At 43.8% G+C, this 26,376-nt stretch overlaps 1 protein-coding gene across 1 annotated transcript; it reads left to right on the top strand.

The window, feature by feature from the left end:
- The first annotated feature begins 1,703 nt into the window (after positions 1 to 1,703).
- tgm1 (transglutaminase 1, K polypeptide) lies at positions 1,704 to 8,743 on the top strand. Its single transcript, XM_056270714.1, has 14 exons — positions 1,704 to 1,952; positions 2,215 to 2,406; positions 2,589 to 2,840; positions 3,690 to 3,808; positions 3,972 to 4,079; positions 4,606 to 4,783; positions 4,866 to 5,004; positions 5,200 to 5,392; positions 5,476 to 5,629; positions 7,294 to 7,578; positions 7,676 to 7,836; positions 8,040 to 8,179; positions 8,491 to 8,640; positions 8,676 to 8,743. The coding sequence occupies exons 1-13, from the start codon at positions 1,727 to 1,729 to the stop codon at positions 8,633 to 8,635; spliced, it is 2,292 nt and encodes a 763-aa protein (XP_056126689.1). The 5' UTR covers positions 1,704 to 1,726; the 3' UTR covers positions 8,636 to 8,640; positions 8,676 to 8,743.
- The last annotated feature ends 17,633 nt before the right edge of the window (positions 8,744 to 26,376 follow it).

Raw genomic sequence — 26,376 nt, forward strand, 5'->3', positions numbered from 1 at the left:
TTGGTTCTTGCAGAAGCTCAAACGTGCTGCGTAACACAAGAATGAACCTCATTGGTTCTTCCAGAAGCTCAAACGTTCTGCGTAACACGAGAATGAACCTCATTGGTTCTTGCAGAAGCTCAAACGTGCTGCGTAACACAAGAATGAACCTCATTGGTTCTTGTGGAAGCACAAACGTGCTGCGTAACACAAGAATGAACCTCATTGGTTCTTGCAGAAGCTCAAACGTGCTGCGTAACACAAGAATGGACCTCATTGGTTCTTGCAGAAGCTCAAACGTGCTGCGTAACACAAGAATAAACCTCATTGGTTCTTCCAGAAGCTCAAACGTGCTGCATGACATGAGAATGAACCTCATTGGTTCTTGCAGAAGCTCAAACGTGCTGCGTAACACAAGAATGAACCTCATTGGTTCTTCCAGAAGCTCAAACGTGCTGCATGACATGAGAATGAACCTCATTGGTTCTTCCAGAAGCTCAAACGTGCTGCACACAAGAATGGACCTCATTGGTTCTTCCAGAAGCTCAAACGTGCTGTGCAACACAAGAATGAACCTCATTGGTTCTTCCAGAAGCTCAAACGTGCTGCGTAACACGAAAATTTGAACCTCATTGGTTCTTCCAGAAGCTCAAATGTGCTGCGTAACACAAGAAGAAACCTCATTGGTTCTTCCAGAAGCTCAAACGTGCTGCATGACATGAGAATGAACCTCATTGGTTCTTGCAGAAGCTCAAACGTGCTGCGTAACACAAGAATGAACCTCATTGGTTCTTCCAGAAGCTCAAACGTGCTGCATGACATGAGAATGAACCTCATTGGTTCTTCCAGAAGCTCAAACGTGCTGCACACAAGAATGGACCTCATTGGTTCTTCCAGAAGCTCAAACGTGCTGTGCAACACAAGAATGAACCTCATTGGTTCTTCCAGAAGCTCAAACGTGCTGCGTAACACGAAAATTTGAACCTCATTGGTTCTTCCAGAAGCTTAAACGTGCTGCGTAACACAAGAATGAACCTCATTGGTTCTTGCAGAAGCTCAAATGTGCTGCGTAACACAAGAATAAACCTCATTGGTTCTTCCAGAAGCTCAAACGTGCTGCGTGACACGAGAATGAACCTCATTGGTTCTTGCAGAAGCTCAAACGTGCTGCGTAACACAAGAATGGACCTCATTGGTTCTTGCAGAAGCTCAAACGTGCTGCGTAACACGAAAATTTGAACCTCATTGGTTCTTCCAGAAGCTCAAACGTGCTGCGTAACACAAGAATGGACCTCATTGGTTCTTGCAGAAGCTCAAAAGTGCTGCGTAACACAAGAATGAACCTCATTGGTTCTTCCAGAAGCTTAAATGTGCTGCGTAACACAAGAATGGACCTCATTGGTTCTTGCAGAAGCTCAAACGTGCTGCGTAACACGAGAATGAACCTCATTGGTTCTTGCTGAAGCTCAAACGTGCTGCGTAACACGAGAATTGACCTCATTGGTTCTTCCAGAAGCTCAAACGTGCTGCGTAACACGATAATTAACCTCATTGGTTCTTCCAGAACATGGTTCTTGCTCGTCAAGAGAACATGCTTGAGCTTCTGTTTACCATATCTGATATGTGAGTTGATGATTGTTTAACAGAAACAGAATGTGAAAGTCTTAGTTAGACAAATGGTGTTAGTATTTAGAGGGCTTGTCTGAATCTCTCAAAAATTCTAAATTTTTCTGTTTTACTCCTCAGTATGCCTGTAGACACATTATCAATCAGGAATCGTTCTGCCATTGGCCGCTTTCCAGCCGGTACTCTTCCACCGGAGGATCCAGAGAAGGTGAAGCTAAAGAAGCCAGAGACGAAGTGGTCATGTTGCACATGGTTGCGCCAGAGCTGCCTCCGCTGCTGCTGCCGCAAAACAACAGATGATGGCGTCACAGGTGGACCTACAGAAACCACCGAGATGCCAGAGACAGGTAACCTAACTGGACAGAGAGTGTTTAGGCTCCAAAAATAAAGCTTGAACAAATATTAAAGTGATAGATCACCTAATAATGAACTTTCAGTCATCATTTACTCCCCCTCATGTCATCCCAAACCTGTGTGACTTCCTTTCCTCCGTGGAAGGAACATATTTGTAATAATGTTCCACAGAAGACAGTCAAATGATGCCAGAATTTTTATTTTTGGATCAATATAAAATGCACAACATCCAAGCCCTTTCTCTCTCTCTTTCAGGTACCATACTGGAAGTGCGTTCAATAGACCTTCTCAAATCCAACAAAGAACCGAACCGACTTGAGCATCACACAGATCGCTACCGCAGCGAAAACCTCATTATCCGCAGAGGCCAGACCTTTCAGATGTTGATCGAGCTCTCAAGACCTATCAACTTGAAGACAGATAAACTTCACTTAGATTTGAAACTAGGTCAGTTTTGCCATCTTACAACCCTTAGCCCAGACAGTTCCTATAAATTGTATTCACTGTATAGCCTTGGTGAGCACAAGATACTTCTTTCAACAGAAAAAAATCTCACCGACTTAAAACTTTTGATTTGTACACATCTCATGGTTATGTTTTGGTCCTAAAAAAGTGCATATGTCTTTCAGGTAATCTCCCAGATGTGTCCAAAGGCACACATGTGATTGTTCCTTTGGTTGAGGATCTGCAGGATAACTGCTGGGAGGCCAAGATAGTTGAACAGAAAGACAAAAAAATCAAACTGCATGTCAACTCTCTGCCAACTGCTGCTATTGGCAAATACAGGCTCGGTGTTGCAACACGTTCCACAACGGGCGAGGCCATGTCTCCGTACAGTCCTGACAATGACATCTACATGCTGTTCAACCCCTGGTGTGAAGGTGAAAACAAGGGCGGGGTGAGAGAGATAGGGGGAATGATAGTGTCATCAGGAAGTCCACATAATGAAAATAGTAGTGTGATATTATCTGGCACATTCCACAAATACTGTCCTGTGACAGTTTTAAAAGACATTAAAGCACAAATTCCATGTTTATTTTTTAAATCTATTGGATATGTTAGCCATTACATATCATTAAATTAACCTAAAGCAGCTTGTTTTAAATCAGGGGTCCAAAGTTTAGCTACAGCTTGCCTCAACAAACCTGCTTGCCTGGAAGTTTCTAGTAAGACCTTTATTAGCTGGTTCAGGTGTGTTTAATTGGGGTTGGAGAGAAAATTTGCAGGACAGTGATCCTCCAGGAGCAGGACTGGACACCCCTATTTTAAACTAATCAAATGTCTGTCCCGCCTAAAATTGGGATTTTGTCCTGTCCCACTTCAGATGTCTTGACCTTCTTATCTGTATCCAATAACTGTCATAACGTTTACATAATCTACTTTAGGATATTAAATTAATTTAGAACATTTAGTTCTTAACGTATTCGAATTACCATTATCATTATATTTTACTGTCCCACATTTTGCGCACAGCGTCTTTAATTGTGACATCCATGATTTGGACAGATAAATATATGTTCATCAAGTATATAATCAAGACAAATATATATATCATGTCTTGAAAAATAAGTCATTAAGAAGTAGTATGAGTATTAGTTCCAGTGCCTGTTTTGTCCCATTTATGGACAGTGCCACCTCATTTTTGTCCTTTTCTTTCGACACGGTCTGTCTCATTCCAAGATGCTGGGAAATGGAAACTCTGCTTCATCCACTTTCTCTTCCTCTTCTAGGCGACTCTGTGTACATGGATAATGAGGAAGAGAGGAAAGAGTATGTTTTAAATGACATGGGAATAATCTATTACGGAACTGACAACCAGATCGGAGACAGGCCGTGGAATTTTGGCCAGGTCAGAGCAATGCATCCATATAAACATATATTGTTTTCATAAAAACTTCATTCCTTCTCAGCTAGAACGTATGGCAGAAAAACAGATTTCAAATTGGATTATATTTAATTTCATTCAAAGATAAAATGCAATTTTTTAAAAAACACATTCTTCTGTATCTTAGTTTGATAATGGCATCCTTCCATCGTGTCTGTATTTGCTGGAGCACAGTGGTACCCCAGCATCAGGATGGGGAGATCCTGTCAATGTGGTCAGGCTTTTGTCTGCAATGGTGAGTTTGAATGCTCCCTTTAAAGGGGTCATATTATTTCTGTCCACTGGGGTCCACGTCTGACAACTTTCTTCTCTGGGCACCCTATCTTATTGCACTCTATAACAACATATTTCGTGAACATTATCATTCACTGTAAACCCAAAAGCTCAAAAAAAAGTAATTTCTGTTGTGCGGGGGTTGGGGTTGGGGGTGGGGGGAGGGGGGATTACCATCATGGTGACGAGTGGAGCATGAGCTTAGATTGGAAACATGCTGCTGCTGCAAGGTAAATTAGGGAGAACCCAGTAGCAGATCTAAACAGGTGGTGCTGGGGAGGAGGAGGGGTAAAGATGTTCTCCTGGCCCACACTACTGAGATCAAGTCGAGACAGAAAAAAATAAGGTTGCATAGACAGGAAAGAAAGATCGACTGGCTGCTCCTACCAGCTTGAAAGAACATATCAGTTATCGTGACTGACCTATGTATAAATTCAACCCACTAAAAATATCCAGATGCAATAAAAGAATAATTTGTCGTTCAACAGATTAACTCTCCTGATGACAACGGTGTGTTGATAGGCAACTGGTCAGGTACGTACGATGATGGCATGGCCCCCACGTTCTGGAGCGGCAGCAGTGACATCCTGAGACAGTACTACGAGAACGGAGGAACACCGGTCAAATACGGACAGTGCTGGGTCTTTTCTGGGGTCACCACCTCAGGTAAGAGCATGTGTCTGAGGATGTGCAAGAACGAATGTCAATTTGATTTGAGCATAACAATTAAACTCTTTCTCATTTTCAGTGATGAGGTGTTTAGGGATTCCCACCCGGAGCGTTACAAACTTCGAGTCTGCTCATGACACAGATGTTTCCTTGACGACAGATGTGTATTTAGATGAGAATTATGAGCCGATTGAGGAGCTTAATCGAGATTCTGTCTGGTTAGCTCAAATTTCATTTACAATAGTTTAAGCAACTTTAAACAAATCTAGACAAGTATGGAGTACACTGTAATGTTAAATAGCTCAGCCTTTTACTGTTACTCCCAAATGCTGCACCATTCAAACCTGTAATATGATCAGCGTCAAACAAAACATGGCAGTAAACATACACATGTCCCTGTCTCGTCTCTGCAGGAACTTCCATGTGTGGAATGACTGCTGGATGGCCCGTCCAGATCTACCCGAGGGTTTGGGGGGTTGGCAGGCAGTAGATGCCACGCCTCAAGAGACCAGTCAGGGCGTTTTTCGCTGTGGTCCCGCTTCTGTCGCAGCTATCCGGAATGGACAAGTTTACCTCAAGCATGACACACCATTTGTATTTGCAGAGGTATACCTAAAACTTCTGATTTATCACTTCATTTTTAAGAAGAGGCTTGTAGGTACTGAATGTTTCACTCTTTTTTGTTCAAGGTGAACAGTGATAAAGTCTACTGGCAGCGGACTGCTGATGGCACCTTCACTCCCGTCCAAGTTAAGAAGAAAGCAGTCGGTCACTGCATCAGCACTAAAGCAGTTGGCTCTGATGGACGGGAGGACATCACGCACCTCTACAAATACACGGAAGGTAAAAAATGAAAACTTAAGTAGTCTGATTGATTGACAATTATAAACCCTGAAGAAAAGATGGGTGGAGAAATGTTGAATGTTCCTGATGTTATAAAGAAAAAAAAAAGATATTTCCAGGTTTCTTTACACAACTGTGAATCCTAATCAAATTTAAATCTAGTTTAAAACACATGCGCAAAGATCTTATACATGTATTCATCACTGGTGGATGATCAAGTACTAAAGTAAAAGTACAGATACCTTCATATAATGTAACTCCAGTAAAAGTATGTGCTAATTTTCAAATTGAGTGAAAGTACAAAATTACTTTATTTGTAATGTGCTTAATAAGACATGAATCCGTGAGTGAGTTAACTGGAGGAGACTGGAGTTGTTGACTCAAGAACAGATCAATCCAATTTTCAAATAAATCAGTGGTTCATTGAAAACAATTGGCTCGTTCATTTGAATCGAACATGCTATCATTAAGTATATCGGACATGCTATCAGCAGCCATATCACCCTGTAGCCCAAGACTGGTCCCCCACTGAAGCTAAGCAGGGCTGAGCCTGTCAGTACCTGGATGGGAGACTCCTGGGGAAACCAGGTTAGGGGGTAGGAGTAGAAACCAGAGTAGGGGGCGCTCACCCTGTGGTCTGTGTGGGTCCTAATGCCCCAGTGTAGTGACGGGGACACTATACCGTCAAAGACCACCGACCTTCGGATGAGACGTTAAACCGAGTCCTGACTCTCTGTGGTCATTAAAAATCCCAGGATGTCTTTTGAACGAGTAGGGGTGTAACCCCGGCATCCTGGCCAAATTTGCCTCTTGTCCATCATGGCCTCCTAATCATCCTCATATACTCATTGGCTTCATCACTCTGTCTCCTCTCCACCAGTAAGCTGGTGTGTGGTGGGCGTTCTGGCACAATATGGCTGCCGTCGCATCATCATCATCCAGGTGGTGCTGCACATTGGTTGTGGTTGAGGAGATCCCCCCTTCTATGTAAAAGTGCTTTGAGTACCAAGAAAAGCGCTAACTAAATGTAATTAATTATTATTAATATTATTATTATCATCTCTCAGAGAGGGTGTTGGTTTCTTTTAAATAACAAGGAAGGTGTGATAATAGTTTCCTAAAGTTTCCTTAAGAAAATACTCCAATAAAGAAAAAAAAAAATTTTTTTTAAGTATTTAAACTTAAGTATAGTAAAGTAATAATATTGTTTTGTTCTCCATAGAAAATAGTTTACACCATTTTCAAGAAGTTACAATTAAGTGGCTCTAAAAATGTCATGTGGTGTAACCAGCAAGTAAAAAGTAATAATAACATTTCTCTTTCACCTTGAATACAGTACATGCAAGAGCACATACCTTAATCATTAACAGTTTTTAAATATATATATATTTTTTTTTTTACAAATATAAATATTATAAAAAAATATGATTTTAGCATATAACATAAATTATTAATACATTCAGTTTTTGGGAAGTCGCTCCACATGACACATCCTGAGAAAAATTTTGTGGTATTTTAAGTCATTTTGAATTTGAAATCAGAAAATAAAAACATACTCATCATAAAAAGTCTTTGTATGAATTAAATGCATTTTTAATGTACTTCTGAATAAATGAGAAAATCTAGACAAAACAATGAGCGTTACATCACTATTCCTTTGTTAGATTCAGAGGAAGAACGCATTGCTGTGGAAACAGCCTGTCAGTATGGCTCTAAATCAGGGATGTACGATGTCTCCAGTGCGGATGACGTCACCGTTCAGATCACCATCGATGGAGAAGAGCCTCAGCTTGGAGCAGACGCCAAACTGGCCGTCACGGTGAAGAACACAAGTGCAGAACAGCGCACTTTCAACCTCCACAGCCAGGTGGCTGTTATATACTACACTGGGGTGTATAAATCTACAGTGAAGAAAGACGAGATACCCATCGAACTCCAACCCAATGAAGGTGAGAGACCTTAACAGAGTGCAATAATGCAGCGTTTAGTTCATATTGGATTACTGATGGCAATTAGAGATTAATTTTTCGCACTTACTTGTCATAGTTGACACTGTGGAGTGGTGTCTGCCATATGAGCACTATAAAGACCAGCTGGTGGACCAGGCCATGCTGATGGTCACTCTTACTGGACGGGTCACACAGACCAAACAGGTTCTGGCTACCCAGTTTCGCTTCAGACTGCGCACACCAGACATAGTCATCAAAGTGAGTTTAAAAGACTTCTCTGTTTTAAACTCAAAATGATTCACGTGTTTATATGAAGACTAATATGTGTGGTAAATTAAGGTTAGAACAAGCCAGGCCTAATTTGGTTTTATTTGGTGAATTAGGTTTTATGAAATCTGAACTCTGAAATTTCATTTATTGTCATGACACTTGTTGTAAATGTGAGCTCCTCTACCTTTCAGCCCGGTGGAGATGCTGCAGTAGTTGGGAAAGAGTTCAAGGTCACGATCGTTTTCCAGAACCCACTTAAGCGCACACTGAAGAACGTGAAGTTTCGCATTGAAGGGTTGGGATTGCAGAGTGTCAGGGAGGTTTCCTGCGGGTAAGATGCTCAATGTCAAATGTACATCAGATGTGGTTGTCCTCATTATGGTCTGTGACTGCTTTCAATACACAGTTGTCTATTTGAATATATTTTAAAAATGCAATTTATTCATGTGATGGCAAAACAGAAAAAGCCAAACTATATTTACAAAAGCATACACAAGGTATACATTTAATACATTTTGTTAACCGTTTCACAGCCTAGTAACTGATATAACAATATTAAGCAAAAATATGTAGTGTAACAAATCAATTCAACTCATGGAAACATGTTTTTTCTCACTCTCTATTGTTTATATGTTTTCTCAGAGATATACAAAGCTTGGCCACGGTGACACTGACAGAGAAGTTTATTCCCTCTGAGGCTGGGCCACAGAAACTTCTAGCTTCACTCGACTGCCGTCAACTACCTCAGGTGCATGGAGTCGCCAACATCGATGTCAAAGCAATGTGAACAATCTCTTCAAGAGGAGAAAGCTGCACTGCACTGGAACTTCAGTGGCTCTGAATCTCATTTGGAAGATCTCCATCCAGGAAAATCTTTCCTAGCCATGTCTGAAGACTTGCTTCTCTCTAGAAAATGCCTTTTTGCTCCAACATCTCAAGGCATTACATTATACTTGAAAGAAAACAGCTGCATTTTTAACAGTTTAGTACAATAACCACCTGTTTATGTTTTAAATGGCTTACTTTAACAATTGAGAATATCATTTATTTGAAAATAGAAAGAAAATAATATATATTAATACATATATAACATATTATTATTATTACTACACATCACAACACCCTAAATAAAATGAAAGATATCAATGAAGACATCAAATAATCTTTGTACTTGATTCAATGAATCAATTCACTAAAAACAGTCATTCATGGTTTTGTTTAGTGACTTGTTTTTTGTTGTGTTTACATCATTACACTAGTAGGTGGCAGCCAGTGTCTTTTGTGTGTGTAAGTCATATCTTTCATTCAAAAGATTTATTCAAACACTCTTTTCCATACAACAACAATTCATAGTCATCACTTCTGGCATTCTCCAAAAATCTAGAAACACACCAAAAAATATTGCACAAGTACACGTGACTCATGTGTTACAGTATATTAGTTTTCAGACATACAATGGATTTGTGAGAATAGACCAATGCTATTATAGGTTTCATTTTTTTAATTTCAGGTTGTTTTTCCTATTTATTCCTGTTTAGTGTCTTTTTTAAAGTTGTACTCTGTGATCTCTGTGAATTTTTCTTTTTTAAAGGTGCAAGTGAAATAAATTGTGATTGTGAAGAGTCATCTTAATGGTGTGCACTCCAGTTGTCTAACAGTGTTTTAATAATGAAATTCACCATGTTGATCTGCTTTAACTTCCTTCTGACAGTCATGCCCCGAGACCACTGGAGGGGGAACTTGTAAGTATATATATACACTCACCTAAAGGATGATTGGGAACACCATACTAATACTGTGTTTGACCCCCTTTCGCCTTCAGAACTGCCTTAATTCTACATGGCATTGATTCAACAAGGTGCTGAAAGCATTCTTTAGAAATGTTGGCCCATATTGATAGGATAGCATCTTGCAGTTGATGGAGATTTGTGGGATGCACATCCAGGGCACGAAGCTCCCGTTCTACCACATCCCAAAGATGCTCTATTGGGTTGAGATCTGGTGATTATGGGGGTCATTTTAGTACAGTGAACTCATTGTCATGTTCAAGAAACCAATTTGAAATGATTCGAGCTTTGTGACATGGTGCATTATCCTGCTGGAAGTAGCCATCAGAGGATTGGTACATGGTGGCCATAAAGGGATGGACATGGTCAGAAACAATGCTCAGGTAGGCCGTGGCATTTAAACGATGCCCAATTGGCACTAAGGGGCCTAAAGTGTGCCAAGAAAACATCCCCCACACCATTACACCACCACCACCACCAGCCTGCACAGTGGTAACAAGGCATGATGGATCCATGTTCTCATTCTGTTTACACCAAATTCTGACTCTACCATCTGAATGTCTCATCAGACCAGGCAACATTTTTCCAGTCTTCAACTGTCCAATTTCGGTGAGCTCTTGCAAATTGTAGCCTCTTTTTCCTATTTGTATTGGAGATGAGTGGTACCCGGTGGGGTCTTCTGCTGTTGTAGCCCATCCGCCTCAAGGTTGTGCGTGTTGTGGCTTCACAAATGCTTTGCTGCATACCTCGGTTGTAACGAGTGGTTATTTCAGTCAAAGTTGCTCTTCTATCAGCTTGAATCAGTCAGCCCATTCTCATCTGACCTCTAGCATCAACAAGGCATTTTCGCCCACAGGACTGCCGCATACTGGATGTTTTACCCTTTTCACACCATTCTTTGTAAACCCTAGAAATGCTTGTGCGTGAAAATCCCAGTAACTGAGCAGATTGTGAAATACTCAGACCGGCCCGTCTGGCACCAACAACCATGCCACGCTCAAAATTGCTTAAATCACCTTTCTTTCCCATTCTTACCCCTTTTCCACCAAAAACGAACTGGTTCGGAACTGGTGCTGGTTCAAAGTTGGTTCGGAGTTTGTTTTTCCACTGACTAGAGCGCCCAGCGAACGACGTCGTTACGTCACTGTGTACGTCGCCATACATCTTAGCTAGAAACGCTTGCAAGTACAACATTACTTTTGGGATTATCTCTAACTTGTGAACCAAGAAGGCTTTAAAAACAATTGAAATATGTAAGTCTTTTAATCTTTTCCTTTGATATGTAATCTTTTCTGATTAGTTATGTACTCCTGTCTTGTGTCTTTTTTTTCTTTCCATTTATTTGTTCTATATTGTGACTGTTTTCTCCTTTGCTTACATAACGTTTTCAACAAAAAAATTAATTAAAAAAACTAGAAACGCTTGCGCCAACTTCAAGCATAACAATTACAATGGCTACATCGTGTTTCTGCAAATGTTTCTCCTGGCTTTGCGATCCTATATTATGTCAGAAAATATGTTATCTAAACCTGCCCCCAGCCCCCGACGTAAGCATGACGTGGTAAAAGAACGGTTCTAGTCCAGCAAAGAGTTGGTGCCGCTTTGGAACCAGTTTTCCTGGCCGAGAACCGGTTCTTTGGCTGTCGAAACACAAAGAACTGGTTCGCGCGCAGGCACCGGCTCCGAACCGGCTCTCAAAATGCGTTGGTGGAAAAGGGGTTTCTGAGATTCAGTTTGGAGTTCAGGAGATTGTCTTGACCAGGACCACACCCCTAAATGCATTGAAGCAACTGCCATGTGATTGGTTTATTAGATAATTGCATTAATGAGAAATTGAACAAGTGTTCCTAATAATCCTTTGGGTGAGTGTATATATGTGTGTGTGTGTGTGTGTGTGCGTGCGTGCGTGCGTGCGTGCGCGCGCGCGTGCGTGCGTGTGCGTGTGCGTGTGCGCGTGCGTGTGTGTTCGTGTGCGCGCAATGTCGAATTAACTAATCGGGTCTATGACATAAATGTTTTTGTTTACATAATATATTTGTCTGTATAATATTATTATATTTATATATATTATATGTCTCTGTGTGTATATATTGTATACACACACACACACATATATTTATATATATATATATACACAGACACGCACACACACACACACATATATATATGTAATATATATAAATATAATGATATACCGGCATGTAAACACATAATATGTAAACAAAATGTGTATATAAATAAGGAGAGACCGGGTTTGGTTGTAACGTGGAAAGAGTTGTAACACAACCAATTCCACCAATCAGGGATAAATTAGGAGTCCTATTATGAACATGTCATTATTTAACCACTTCCTTCCAGAACCCATATGAATGGTTCTCAAGGCTGTAAATAGGTTTGTGCAGATTTTATAAAGAAAAAACTGATTTTGGGCAAGAATGTAATTTTTTTTTTACCAAAACTATATTTTGTTTAGTACTTAAACCTTTGCAGATAAAATAATACAGTTGTAATCAAAATTATTCAACCCCCATTGCAAATGCAGATTTATTGGCAAAATGTACAGACTTTCAGCTGTTTACAATGAACAAATCAAACAAAAGTTATTGAAATAGAGGAAGAGGAAGCAACTGAGCATGACTCTTGCTCATTCCGGCTTGGATAAGGACCAACAAGGAAAAGAAATAAAAAAGGAGATGCAGAGTATCAAGGCTCAGACTGGTAGTGGTCTTCTTTCAGTTGATGAACTCAGAAGAGCTGAGATGGAGATTTTTAAGTTTTGTCAGAGAAGGAGGTTTCCAGGAGAGTTCAACAGCTTGCAAAAGGGAGAAAGTGTGAAAGGAACTAGTCACATTTACAAGCTCAATCCAATACTTGAAGATGGTGTTCTGAGAGTTGGAGGACGACTTAGCAGAGCGGCCATGCCGGAAGAATCGAAGCATCCTGTTATATTGACAAAAGATTTACACATTTCTGACATAATTCTTCAGCACATACATCAAGAGGTAGGACACAGTGGTCGTAATCACATGCTAGCTAGCCTGCGCCAAAGATATTGGATCCTTGGAGGTATGGGGTTCTCTTCACATGCCTTTCCATAAGAGCGATCCACATCAAAGTTGCATCATCCTTGGACACAGATTCCTTTATTAATGCTCTTCGACGCTTTACAGCAAGACGTGGACAAGTATTAGAGCTGCGCCCAGACAATGGAACCAACTTTGTCGGTGCAGAGAGAGAATTGAGAGAGGCAATGGAAGGTTGGAATCTTGCTTTAATCAACAACACTCTCCTTCAGAAAGGAATAAGTGGGTTTTCAATCCTCCCACAGGATCACATCATGGAGGGGTGTGGGAAAGGTTGATAAGGTCTGTGAGGAAGGTCCTGAATTCTACCCTGAAGTTGCAGACCCTTGATGAGGAAAGTCTTCACAAAGTTCTCTGTGAAGCAGAGGCTATTATTAACAGCCGTCCTATTACCAAGGCATCCACTGATCCCAACGACTTGGAACCATTAACCCCTAACCATCTGTTGCTACTCAAGATCATGCCATCTTTGCCACTGGGTCAGTTCAAAAAGGAGGACATCTACGCTCGTCGCAGATGGAAACAAGTTCAGTTAGGGCTGGGCGATATGGCCTAAAAAAAAAATCAATCTGTAGATGACAAAGAAATTGTTCAAAACAAGTTTTAACTTTATTTTGTTTTGATATTCCCTTCTGGGATATTATCTGGATTACAGTGCAATCAGAAACAACAAGTCAAAAAGACAGGGCAGGCCCTGTCATTGTAAATAGTGTAAATGTAACATTACATAAAATGGGGGGATTGGGATTGGGGGGATGTGTAAAAAAAAAAAAGAACTTGCATCACAATGTTTATTGTGATTGTCAAATTATTTGGTAACTAAACATAATTTTATCAAGTTTATTAACTATGTAAACACAATGTTTACATGGTACAAAGACTGGTATGCTACTGTTTTTATTATTGCTTAACACAAATTTCACAATTTCAATTCAATTCTTGTGATTTGATTCGGATACTGATTCAATATCAATTCCTTTGGGTAAATATTAGGTACAGTAGATAGCCTACCTTAATGTGTTATGTTAATTGTTCTCCAAAAATAAATCACCTAATGCTGTAAACATACAGAGAGACCCTGTCAGGTGGTATTATTAAAGGTTAAAACTAACTCAAATTAAATATAATTTGTGTTTTTATAATAACAAACAACGTTATAATATTTTAATGATATAGGTAAAAAATATAATAAATGTGTAATATAGTTATCATATTTAGCAAAATACTCCTCTCTATAGCAATTATTTTAAGTCCAACTAACATGCGTGCTATGGGTAATTAAAAGGCATTCCTGAGGTAAATGTAACGTTACGTGGCATATGTTGTTCTCCAGCTGTTTTATGGACATCTTTCCGCGGTTGAAAAACACTGATCGATCGATTTTATTACATTTCGGTAAGTTAGTAGTGAGGAGTAACAGATGATCGGTTCATGTGCCGCTTGAACTGAGATCTGTCAGCGATCTTTCACGTCACATTTACAAGCGCCAAAACGGTGTTTATTGTTTGAATTTCGTAATAAAATTGACAGAATCTGAGAGCTGAGAATCTGTTTCATATCAATAGTAACCTGCTCTGTCTAGTCTGTCGGTGTCAGTGTGCTCTTTGCCTCGCGATTTTTCTCTGCGTGAGAAAATGCATGTGTGCGTGAGAGCGTGTAAAAAGTGACAATTGCGTCTCTCACAGTGAACTCGTGAGAGTTGACAGCCCTGCAGATTCAGTTTGTAAATGTTTTCGGCGGGTGTGTTTCTGCTGCCGCGGTCTTGTTCATTTGCCATGTTGTTTGTGTATCTCTATCATGGCAAGCGCTGAGCCCGGTCGGAACTACGGGAGCCCAGATGGGCGCGTCAGCGGTTGTTAAAGAGAAAACCGATTTTCATTAAAAAAAATCGTTGTAAACTACACATTCGAGTTAATCGATAAAATCGATTTATCGCCCAGCCCTAAGTTCAGTACATCTCTGACTTGTTTTGGAAACGTTGGATTAAGGAATACTTGCCTCTTCTTCAGGAGCGTCAGAAGTGGTCTGGTGTCAAGCGCAACTTCCTTACTGGAGATATTGTACTCATAGTTGACGACTCGCAACTCATGGCTTACAGGAAGGATTGTGCAAACTATCTCTGACAGAAGAGGACTTGTTCGTCAAGTGCGAATTAGGACGAAGACCAGCTATTTGGACAGGCCTATTACTAAGATTTGCCTTTTACAGGAAGTAGAGGAGCCATGAGGATATCCAACTGACCTTTGAACTTCAAAGACTTTGACTTTAAACTTGACTGTCATACGGGCCTTTTTCTTTTACATGACTGACTAGGTGATTGTGAAGATTATTCTTTACAAAGACAAAGGACTCTGTCTCTTTATTTCGTTTGGTCTAAAGAAGAAAGGACACTTTTAAACGGACTGCCTTATCCTACAAAAATAAAAAAATAATTTTGATCTCCTACATAATGTATTGATCTCCTACATAATGTGCAGTTGTATAATTATTAAGTCTCCCATGTGTTCTATGTTTATGGTCTCATTCACAATATTCACAACACTAGGTGTAGGGCGTGTCCACCGGAGTTTGGGCGGAAGTGATAGTGGTCTATATGTTTGCTTCACTGGATCACCTGGGTTTTATGGCTTTGACAGAGAGAGGGGGTGAGCCTGGGAGCGAACACTTTCTGTTGACCGCACCCGCATCGGCACCTGCACTCGCACTCTTCCACACTTACACGGAATCCTTATGACTTGGTAACTGCAGTGCCAGTTGTACTTTTATGTGTTGAAGTGATATAAATGATTGAAAGGTGATCGTCGAGTGGAGCTGAGTTTCTGCGCGTCACAGTGTTTTCCATCTCTCAGTGTTTAGCCCCTCACGGCTGCAAGTTTTTGTTTTGCGTTGTCTACAGCCGCTATAGACAGGAACCAAGGTTATTTCCACATAGCCAGGGCACGGAGACACCGTCGCATGACCCTGATCTTGCGGAGCGGGTTTCCCCTCAGGAAGAACCCCTTGGTCCTGAGCCACCACTGCAGTGGTCTCATGTACAGCAGGCCGCAAGGTATAACGTTGGACTCTGCTGCCATCAGACCCAGAATTCTCTGATATTCTTTTACAGTGAGTGACTGGCCTAGCTTTGCCTGTTTGACGGCTAAGAGAATCGAAGCTATACGAGCAGGAGACAGACGTGCCTGCATCGTCGTCGAATCCCACACCATGCCCAGAAAAGTGGTCCTCTGTACTGGAGAAAGCACACTCTTCTTGGCGTTGAGCCTCAACCCCAACTTTTTGATATGGGGGAGAACGACATCTCGATGCCGAATCGCCTGATGCTCCGATTGAGCCAGAATCAACCAATCGTCGATATAGTTTAAAATGCGGATGCCCTGGAGTCGCAGCGGAGCCAGAGCTGCATCCATACATTTCGTGAAAGTTTGGGGAGACAGTGCTAGGCCGAACGGAAGAACCCGATATCGGTACGCTTTGCCCCCGAAAGCGAACCTCAGGAACTTCCTGTGTTGTGGAAGTATGGAAATGTGGAAGTAAGCGTCCTTTAGATCTATCGTGACAAACCAGTCCTCGGACCTGATCTGTGACACGATCTGCTTGAGAGTAAGCATTTTGAATTTGAGCTTCCCTACTGAGAGATTTAACAGACGCAGATCTAAAATTGGACGCAACCCCCCATCCTTCTTTGGAACGATGAAATATCAGCTGTAATAACCCAACTCTCTGCTGGGAGGAAGAACTCGTTCTATAGCCCCCTTCAGCAGCAGAGTTTTTACCTCCTGTTCCATAACCAGAGCCTGCTCAGGGTCCACCACTGTGGGAAGAACCCCTCTGAAGCGTGGTGGGCGTGAACTGAATCGCGTACCCGTGCTCGACAGTCTGCAGGACCCACTGAGATATATTTGGAAGGCTTTTCCACTCCGCCAAAAATTCTACTAAGGGTACCAGTCTCTCGAGACTGGCCTCTGGAATATTTTGAGTGGCAGACACAGTGCCCTGTAACGGCGCACCGGCAGGGAACAACTGGTCTAACCGCTCCACACCGCTCCTCGGAGCGAGCGAGCGTCCCTCGGGAAAGCGTTCGCTGGGACGTCTACGCCCCAGCACGCAGGCGGGATTGGCAGAACGGGCCCCTGAGGGCACCGAGAGAGAGCGGGCGCCGTGTACTGCGGCGGACACCTTTCTCTCTTGGTGGGGACCACCCTCAGTACCCTGACGTTTCTGGCGTCAGGGCTTCTTCTTCGACGAAGCCTTCCTGGCGACAATAACCTTTCTCAGATCGGCCTTGCCCCTGGAAGACCTCGTCTGAGAGCGCCGCGCCTCGGCCCAGTCTTGCTTGGGAGGAGCACGAGACGCGACACTCCTTTTCTGTTGCTCCCTGTGCGAGGAGCTACTCGACGGCCGGGGCTGCTCCCGCCCAGCAGCCCCGGGGACATGCACCCTGAGGGGGAGGAACTTCTGGAGCGCCGCCGCCTGCTTTTTTTCTTCCTGAAACCTCTCGATGACCGTATTTACGGAGTCACCGAAGAGGCCAGCAGTCGACAGCGGGGCGTCCAGAAGGGAGGATTTCTCTTTCTCCTTCATGTTTGATAAATTTAACCATTAATGCCTCTCTGTTGCCACCAGGGCTGCCATAGAACGGCCTACTGATCTGGCCGTCTCCTTGGTGGCACGGAGAGAGAGATCGGCTGCCTGACGTAATTCCCTTATCACATCAGCACTTATTTCCTCCCCCTCACTAATGTCTTTTAATAAATCAGCTTGATATGCTTGTAGAATAGACATCGTGTGCAAACAAGATGCTGCCTGTCCAGCCGCCGAGTAAGCTTTGCCCACCAAAGCCTAGGTGTTTCTTAGTGGTTTGGTGGGCAACGCAACAGTCTTAAAGGACTGTGCCGTGTCCGGAGAAAGGTGGCTCGCCAACACTTCCTCAGCCTTAGGCATCGCCCCGTAGCCATAAGTCTTAGCCTCAGAAATATTCGAATATGTAGATGTTTGTTGTGTGAATATTCTGGACGAAACCGGTCTTTTCCATGATCTCGACACCTCTGTGTGGAGATCAGGAAAGAACGGCAGACACCGGCGTGGAGGTGCAGCGCGAGATGGCAAAAATCTCTCATCCAACTTGCTCTTAGATCTAGACTCCTGTCTATCAGCTGGCCACTCAATGCTTATTTTTTCAACTGCACGAGTCAACACCTCCATTAGCTCCTCACTAGCAGGAGACTGAAGTGACGAGTCCCCAGTCTCTGCAGTATCTACACTTTTAACATCCAGTTCCTCAGAACTCAGGTTCGTCGAAGAAGAAGCCCTGACGCCAGAAACGTCAGGGTACTGAGGGTGGTCCCCACCAGTGTTTGGAATAACGCCGTTTAAAAGAACGGCGTTAGGTAACGACGTTATTTTTTCAGTAACGGGGTAATCTAACTAATTACTTTTCCCGTCGTCACAAAGCCGTTAACGTTACTGGACGTTAAATGCGATGCGTTACCACGGGCGTCAGTTTGGTTTGAAATGTGCTGGGGACAGACAGAGATGCATTCGGAAGTGCATTTTCAGAAATGCTGGGCAGCCTACAAACTGTGGAGCCTCTCTGCTCAGCCCGTAAATAAATCCATCGATCCACAATCATTGTGTGAGTTCTTGAATGGTGTAGTGGTAGAACTTTTGCCAAGCGTGTCAGAGGTTACAGTTTCTAATCCACGCTCAAAAAGGTTATTTTTTTCTCCCATCAAAACTGAATATGTTCATCAGTGGTTACAGTCTATATCAAGCAGAGACACGGGACGGTTGAGTGCATTTTATTTTGTGATTTTACCGGAATGAATAGTCTCTCCACAACGGCGATAGATTGAAGAGCGCGTCCGAGTGAATACTGCGCGCGCGCCACAAGAGAACAAATGCAGCTGCTGCAACGAGCGCTCAGCTTGAGGTCAAAACCAAAACATCTCTTATTTAATAGCGAACTAAATGAATGCTCTGCTAGTTAACTGGAGATGTTTTATTTATTTGTTTCTAAAACTGGTGGGTACAAAATGACTCGTGACAAAATCGCGAGGGCATTTTTGTGCGTTACTATGTATTGATTGAATAAACTGTGTAATCCGAACGCACCCCTGGCTCACACAGCTAGTGAGGAGGTGGGTTAATAAGTGCAGTGAAGTGAAGTGCAGGATAAACCTCTTGCTGTCTGTCGTGTCGACGTGCAATAAATATAGAAAGTTATGTACAAACACCTGTCTGTTCTACTCATTTCAACTGACTTGTGAAAACTGCAAAAAAAAATCTAAAATTTTTGACATATAGCAACTTTTTTTTTTTAACAGTAACGCAAATAGTTACTTTCCCTGGTAACGAGTTACTTTTATTATAGAGTAATTCAGTTACTAACTCAGTTACTTTTTGGAACAAGTAGTGAGTAACTATAACTAATTACTTTTTTAAAGTAACGTTCCCAACACTGGTCCCCACAAAGAGAGAAAGGTGTCCGCCGCAGTACACGGCACCCGTTCTCTCTCGGTGCCCTCAGGGGCCCGTTCTGCCAATCCCGCCTGCGTGCTGTGGCGTAGACGGTCCCAGCGAACGCTTTCCCGAGGGACGCTCGCTCGCTGCGAGGAGCGGTGTGGAGCGGTTAGACCAGTTGTTCCCTGCCGGTGCACCGTTACAGGGCACTGTGTCTGCCACTCAAAATATTCCAGAGGCCAGTCTCGAGAGACTGGTACCCTTAGTAGTTCCTCAGGCTCGGCAGGAGCGGAGTGTTTTCATTGACATACGCTCGCAATGCTCACAATCAGCTCCCTCGTGAGCTGACTGGGCATGCTGCATTCCCATACAAACAACACACAGATCGTGAGTGTCCCCACCCGTGATATAGCGTGGGCAGGGATAAACACACTTTCTGAACTGCTGTTCGCTCGCCATCATTATAAAGTCTCCTTTCTTTATAGTTTTTTTATATGTAAAAAACTCCTGCCTAGATAATACTAAGGACAGACAAAAAAACTTTGAGACACAGACTGATATATATTTCACACACAGAGCGCTTGCTGAAGACTCAGAAGCTGACGCGCTTGTGTTTTGGGGTGCTTATATAGTTTCCTGGTCGATGACGTCACCCGCCTATGACGTTCCGTCTCGCCATTGGACTGATTTCATACGTTATTCATGACGCACTCACGCAGGGGGGTTCCCAAAGCGTTGTCAAAGCGTTGTCACGCAGCTCGAGTTCCCTGATAGGGAACACAAGCACACCTGCATACATTTAATCTAAAGTATTTAGCCAAGAGACTATCACTGTGCTGAGGAGTACACAACCATTACTTTCAAAATATAATAATTATAGTCTTAATGGGTATTCTTCGGCCAATCGTCAACCTTACATATACATTCACATTTAAATGGGAACATGTATGTATAATATATGTACACAATAAAGGATAAAGGATTTATGAATATTTTATGTGTATTAATATATAGCCATACATGGTCAATGCGTATATTGCAGTATATTGAAAAATATAAGCACTAGTTTCCCATATATGGAAATGTATTATGTAATACATCACATTATATTTTGTAGTATATTCCCATATATTATTGGAGACCCTAAACAGCCCCAGTGTACACCCTAAATGAACAGCACACAAGGGATAGGCCAAAATAAAGATGTGAAATATATGAAAGTCTTTCTATCACTTTCTTTAGATCACACTTGAAACCAACAATCCACCTCAAATGGCAGCTTATGCATGGTCGTGTGCTGTTGGAAGAAGTCCTGGTTGCATTACTTTACCAGACAGCACATTTTAGTACATTAGGAACCAAAAATGTTCCAGCTGCCCTTGCTTGCACAAGCAAACAGCAGACCTGGCAAAGGCCCCACACCCAGGTGAAAAGAAAAAAAAGGGAAAGAGTTACAGAAAATAACTACAAACGATTTTAATTTGCCAACAGTTAATAATAATAAATAAAAGTGCATGATGGGGAAATCAGATAACAATCAAGTGCAATAATATAAACGTGTTTTGTCAGGGCATCACTCCCGAACCGGCATCAACACTCCATTTTAACATTTCAACATCTGCTTCTTCCTTCACGCCACAGACACGTCTTTTTGCCGTCTCTAGCCGCATTTCCATTACAGATTTGCACAAAACTTTTGCGCTTTTTTCTAAATGTCGAAAAAAAACTATTGTGAAATGACGGCGTTTCCGTTAACTGATGTTATGCGACTAAAACGGGATTTTTTTCTCGCGCGATAAGTCATTCCAAAAATCATGGCAACGGACGTTGGTAGGTTTGTATATATCCCAGCCACCGCACTAGACATTATTATTATTAATGAAAGGAGACGAGGCGTGTTATCCAAGCATTAATGGCAGGGAAACACCCTTATACTGCGAACGGCACATATAGCCTAAGGAGTTTCTGGGTGTTTCTCCCTCATTTCTGCTCCGAGGTCTTGATTGTGGCATTTCTTTGAGGTTTAGAATCCAGTAGCCTATTCCTGTAATTATTGTTTCTTTTTTATGAATTTAATAAATAACTATGTCTCGTATTCTGTCCAAATGGTCAGTGTACTTTTGTGTCCAATCATTTTTCCTTTTTTAACCCGTAGTTAACGTTAACGGGTAGTTGTATTTTTAAAACGCAAAGTTGAACACCAAAATTTTTATTTGAACTGTACACACCAAATCCTGCGCAAAAAAATAAATATTGACGGATTTTCAGATTTTTGTTTATTACTTTTTGCCCCTTTATTAAACATTTAAAATATTTACAAATTAATATGAATTTTTTTTAGATTTTACTGGTTTTCTAAGGCCAAATTAGAACCTAGAAATTATATTTTTCCCACAGTGCTGAATGAGAAGAGCCATAGGCCTATGTCTCTGGAACCACAGCCTACAGAAAGGTGATTTATAGGCGAGTTATAGGCTAATGATAATAAATGTGTCTGAAAAAATAACGATGCATTTTAATTGTTTATTAATAAACTATTGTTTTCTAAATTAGTGTCGGCTAAAACATATCTCCATCTCCGCTGTAAGGCGGATCCACCTTTAGAGAGAAATGCACCTTTCATACAGATTACATAATCAGAAGGTAGCCTATTAGCTTTCGATGCGAATTTGTTTGTTTTAAAGTGGACATTTCAAGCTTTAGCCTACATAGTGTCACGATGCGGTACAAACGAGGAGGAAGCAGGATCCACATGCAGCACACTTTACTAGACACTCTGGAAACTAGACAAAGACTCAGGCTATGAACAGGACTCAGGGAAAGCACGACCAACATCGACGATAACAACATAAGAACTCACAAGGACTGAACTGAAACACAGGGCTTAAATAAAAGGACAAACAAGCTAAACGAGATAACAAGGGGGCGTGGCTAACGAGAAACACCTGGGAACAATAGACAAGACACATGGCAAACAGGGAATCACATGACATACAAGAACAAGGAACAAGACACAAAACCCAAACCGTGACATAGCCTACCCCCTATGGGCGGCTCCCGACGCCCATCAAAACAAAACAAAAATAGTTCAGGAGGGTGGTGACGCGGAGGTGGTCCTGGGGGAGGGATGGAGGGCCAGGCCCGCACAGGGGAACGGGACCAGGACATAGTCATGGCGGACCTGGGCCATGGAGCGTGGGCAGACCAGGCTGTGCAGGCGACCAGGGTGGAGCAGGCAGTTCAGGTGGCCACGGTGGAGAAGACCCTTCGGGCGGCCAGGGCGGTGAAGACCCTTCGGGCGGCCAGGGCGGTGAAGACCCCTCGGGCGGCCAGGGCGGTGAAGACCCTTCGGGCAACCAGGGCGGTGAAGATCCTTCGGGCGGCCATGGCGGTGAAGACCTCTCGGGCGGCCATGGCGGTGAAGACCCCTCGGGCGGCCATGGCGGTGAGAATCTTTCTGGTGGCCGTGGGCCCCTAAGTTGTCACGGCGAGGACCTACTGCCCCCCCAAAAAAAAGTTCTTGAGGGTAGTTACGGGGTCATAGGCAGGAGCAGTCACCGGCTCAGGAACAGACACCGGCTCAGGCTCAGGAACAGACACCGGCTCAGACTCAGGAACAGACACCGGCTCAGGCTCAGGAACAGACACCGGGTCAGGCTCAGTAACGGACACCGGCTCAGGCTCAGGAACGGACACCGGCTCGGACTCAGGATCCGACACCAGCTCGGGCTCAGGAACGGACACCGGCTCGGGCTCAGGAACAGCAGACACTGGCTCCAGTGTGTGCGCAGCCCACCCACACCACATGGCTGTGGCCATAATGGCCAGTGTTGCGGTCACATACGTGGCGTGAACGGTCTCTGACTGGGAAGACGTGACGTGAACAGTCTCTGGCTGGGCAGACGTGACGTGAACAGTCTCTGACTGGGCAGACGTGACGTGAACAGTCTCTGAATGGGCAGACGTGACGTGAACAGTCTCTGGGTGGGCAGACGTGACGTGAACAGTCTCTGGCTGGGCAGACGTGACGTAAACAGTCTCTGGCTGGGCAGACATGACTTGGACAGTCTCTGGATCGGCAGACGTGACTTGAACAGTCTCTGGATCGGCCGGGACCAACGGTGAAGAAGGCTCGGGACTGGACGTCGCCAGCGGCGAGGGCTTTGGGCTGGACGGTGCCAGCGGCGAGGGCTCTGGACTGGACGGCGCCAGCGGTGAAGGAAGCTCTGGGCTGGACGGGACCAGCGGCGAAGGAAGCTCTGGGCTGGACGGGATCAGCGGTGGAAGCTCTGGGTCGGACGAGACCAGCGGTGAGGGCTCTGGGCTAGACGGAAACAGTGGCGGATGGAGCCCTGGACTGGACATCACCAACCCAGGGTTAAAGAGAGGCCAGAGTGTAGAGTGGTGTCGGGATTCTTCTCGACCACCTCCTCTACTGCGGCCTCCACGGGTCCCGCGAAATTTGACCAATCGGGTCCCCTCAAAGGAATGTCCTCTCTCCCGCTCGGTGGCTGGGGAAGAGACACTGGTGAACATACTGCTGGATCTTGTGTGGTGAGTTCTTCTGTCATGATGCGGTAGAAACGAGGAGGAAGAAGGATCCACATGCAGCACACTTTATTAGACAGACTGGAAACTAGACAAAGACTCAGGCTATGAACAGGACTCAGGGAAAGCACGACCAACATCGACGATAACAACATAAGAACTCACAAGGACTGAACTGAAACACAGGGCTTAATTACAAGGACAAACAAGCTAAACAAGATAACAAGGGGGCGTGGCTAACGAGAAACACCTGGGAACAATAGACAAGACACATGGCAAACAGGGAATCACATGACATACAAGAACAAGGAACAAGACCCAAACCGTGACACATAGGCTATATTTTGTTTCAGTTCTCGTGCTCCAGTTCACGGAGACCATGAAACCACACCTGATTGTTTTATTTTATTTTACAAAAGCACAACGTTTTCTTGTTATTTTGAGTTTACGCAGATAAAAGTAGTTGCGAATAATGCATTATTATTTTCTGTATGGCCAGAAATGATAGAGTTTTTTAAGTTGTTTCCACTGTTGATAAGAAAATGCAAGTGTTCGCGTTCGCGCCCGCGCCTCCCGGCCATGCGCGCTCCACACTCCGCACAAACTGGATATGCGTCACAATCTTGTGTTTATTTGTGATAATCTTAGCCCTGTATTATTATTGTCTAACCTGTATTATGAATGACATTTGACAAATTGCTTTCTAAATATGTAGCCTAATAAATGTTATAATAATGTAATGATAATTATTATTATTATTTGCGTAGGCTACACGGACCCCAAACCAGGGTTTCCGTTGTCCGGTATTTACCGGACATTGGCCGGGAAAAAAACGAAATGTCCGACAAAATTAAATCTCTCCGGTCAAATTGTCTGATAAAAATTGTGTAATAATCCCGCCCCCCTAACACAATATAAATTTGAGAATAAGCCAAAAATGTATAAAGCAAAAATACACCGACCTTTGGCTATGTTATAAAGGAACAGGCCGTTCTACCGTTTGAAAGTTATTAAACAACATCGCATGCTGCATTTCAAATAAAGCACACGCCTAAAACGGCTGTAATATAGAACTAAACAAAGAACGATTGAGTGAGACATTTCAAATATAGCCAGGCCCAGGCAGGCTAGCCTTGAAAGCTTTTTTCAGAGGCCAGACGCGACGGACGATGGTGAATCAGGAACATCTCATTATATAGATCAGTGGTTCTAATCCCTGCACTCATAGGCTACAGTTTTTTTTTTTCTCTCATCAAAAGAGTAACCCTATGTTCATCAGTGGTTACAGCCTATATCAAGCAGGGACACGTTTGTGTGCATTTTATTTTGTGATTTCACCGGAATGAATAGAGAGTCTCCGCAACGGCGATAGATTGAAACGCGCGTCCGAGTGAAGATTGCGCAACTCGCGCAGCACGTCGTCCATGCAACTGATAGCAGCGGACACGAGCGCTCAGCTTGATTTCAAAAGCAACAGATTTTAGCGCTAGATCTCTTATTTAATAGCGAACTAAATGAATGATCTGCTAGTTAATCTGGAGATGTTTTATTTATTTGTATTAGGTACATCCGTGCCTCAATGTTTCAAAAAGTGAATGTGTGTGAAGCCATAGTAAAAAACAATTGGTGTTAATTGACGCCAATCGGATATTCATGTTTTTTCCGTCTATTTGAAAGTTAGGCTAATAATAACATGTGTTAAGAGTTTTTGTCATTAAAGACCATTATTATCATCCTCCTTCGTCTTCAGGCTACTTCCACTATCACGTTACGTAACAGAATAACCGACCACAACATGAGCTGGGAGCTCGCTGGACAGATCGCGGCTTTGGCTCTGGATAGTCGCGATCTGTTCCACTTCACTTGGAATTCACTTGGAACGGTTGATCCCAGGGAGCTTCTAGATCTCTCCGGTCTGGACTGGAGCCTTCACCGCTGGTCCCGTCCAGCCCTGCTGAGCCCTCACCGCTGGTCCCGTCCAGCCCTGCCGAGCCTTCGCCGCTGGTTCCGCCCAGTCCAGGGCCTTCGCTGCTGGTTCCGTCCAGCCCAGAGTCTTCACCGCTGGTTTCGTCCACGCCTGTCGAGCCAGAGCTTCACATCACGCCTGCCGAGCCAGAGCTTCACGTCACGCCTGCCGAGCCAGAGCTTCACGTTAGCCACGCCGAGCCTGCACTTCACGTCAGCCACGCCGAGCCTAAGCTTCACGTCAGCCACGCCGAGCCTGCGCTTCACGTCAGCCACGCCGAGCCTGAGCTTCAAGTCAGCCCTGCAGAGCCTTCTCCGCTGGTCCCGTCCAGCCTCGAGCCTTCTCCGCTGGTCCCGTCCAGCCCCGAGCCTTCTCCGCTGGTCCCGTCCAGCCCCGAGCCTTCTCCGCTGGTCCCGTCCAGCCGCTGGTCCCGTCCAGCCCCGAGCCTTCTCCGCTGGTCCCGTCCAGCCCCGAGCCTTCTCCGCTGGTCCCGTCCAGTCCCGAGCCTTCTCCGCTGGTCCCGTCCAGTCCCGAGCCTTCTCCGCTGCTCCCGTCCAGCCCCGAGCCTTCTCCGCTGGTCCCGTCCAGTCCCGAGCCTTCTCCGCTGGTCCCGTCCAGCCCCGAGCCTTCTCCGCTGGTCCCGCCCAGCCCTGAGCCTTCTCCGCTGGTCCCGTCCAGCTCCGAG

Source organism: Rhinichthys klamathensis, unplaced genomic scaffold, assembly GCF_029890125.1.
Source record: "Rhinichthys klamathensis goyatoka isolate OS25496 unplaced genomic scaffold, OSU_Roscu_1.1 h1tg000305l_1, whole genome shotgun sequence".
In the NCBI taxonomy this organism is placed as follows: Eukaryota; Metazoa; Chordata; class Actinopteri; order Cypriniformes; family Leuciscidae; genus Rhinichthys; species Rhinichthys klamathensis.

Bases quoted from the DNA above. Each gene is read 5' to 3' on its own strand.
- tgm1 (XM_056270714.1), top strand. From the start codon at position 1,727: ATGCCTGTAGACACATTATCAATCAGGAATCGTTCTGCCATTGGCCGC. The intron at 3,809-3,971 runs GTCAGAGCAATG...TCTGTATCTTAG, and splicing joins GGCCGTGGAATTTTGGCCAG to TTTGATAATGGCATCCTTCC. The intron at 4,784-4,865 runs GTAAGAGCATGT...TCTCATTTTCAG, and splicing joins TTCTGGGGTCACCACCTCAG to TGATGAGGTGTTTAGGGATT.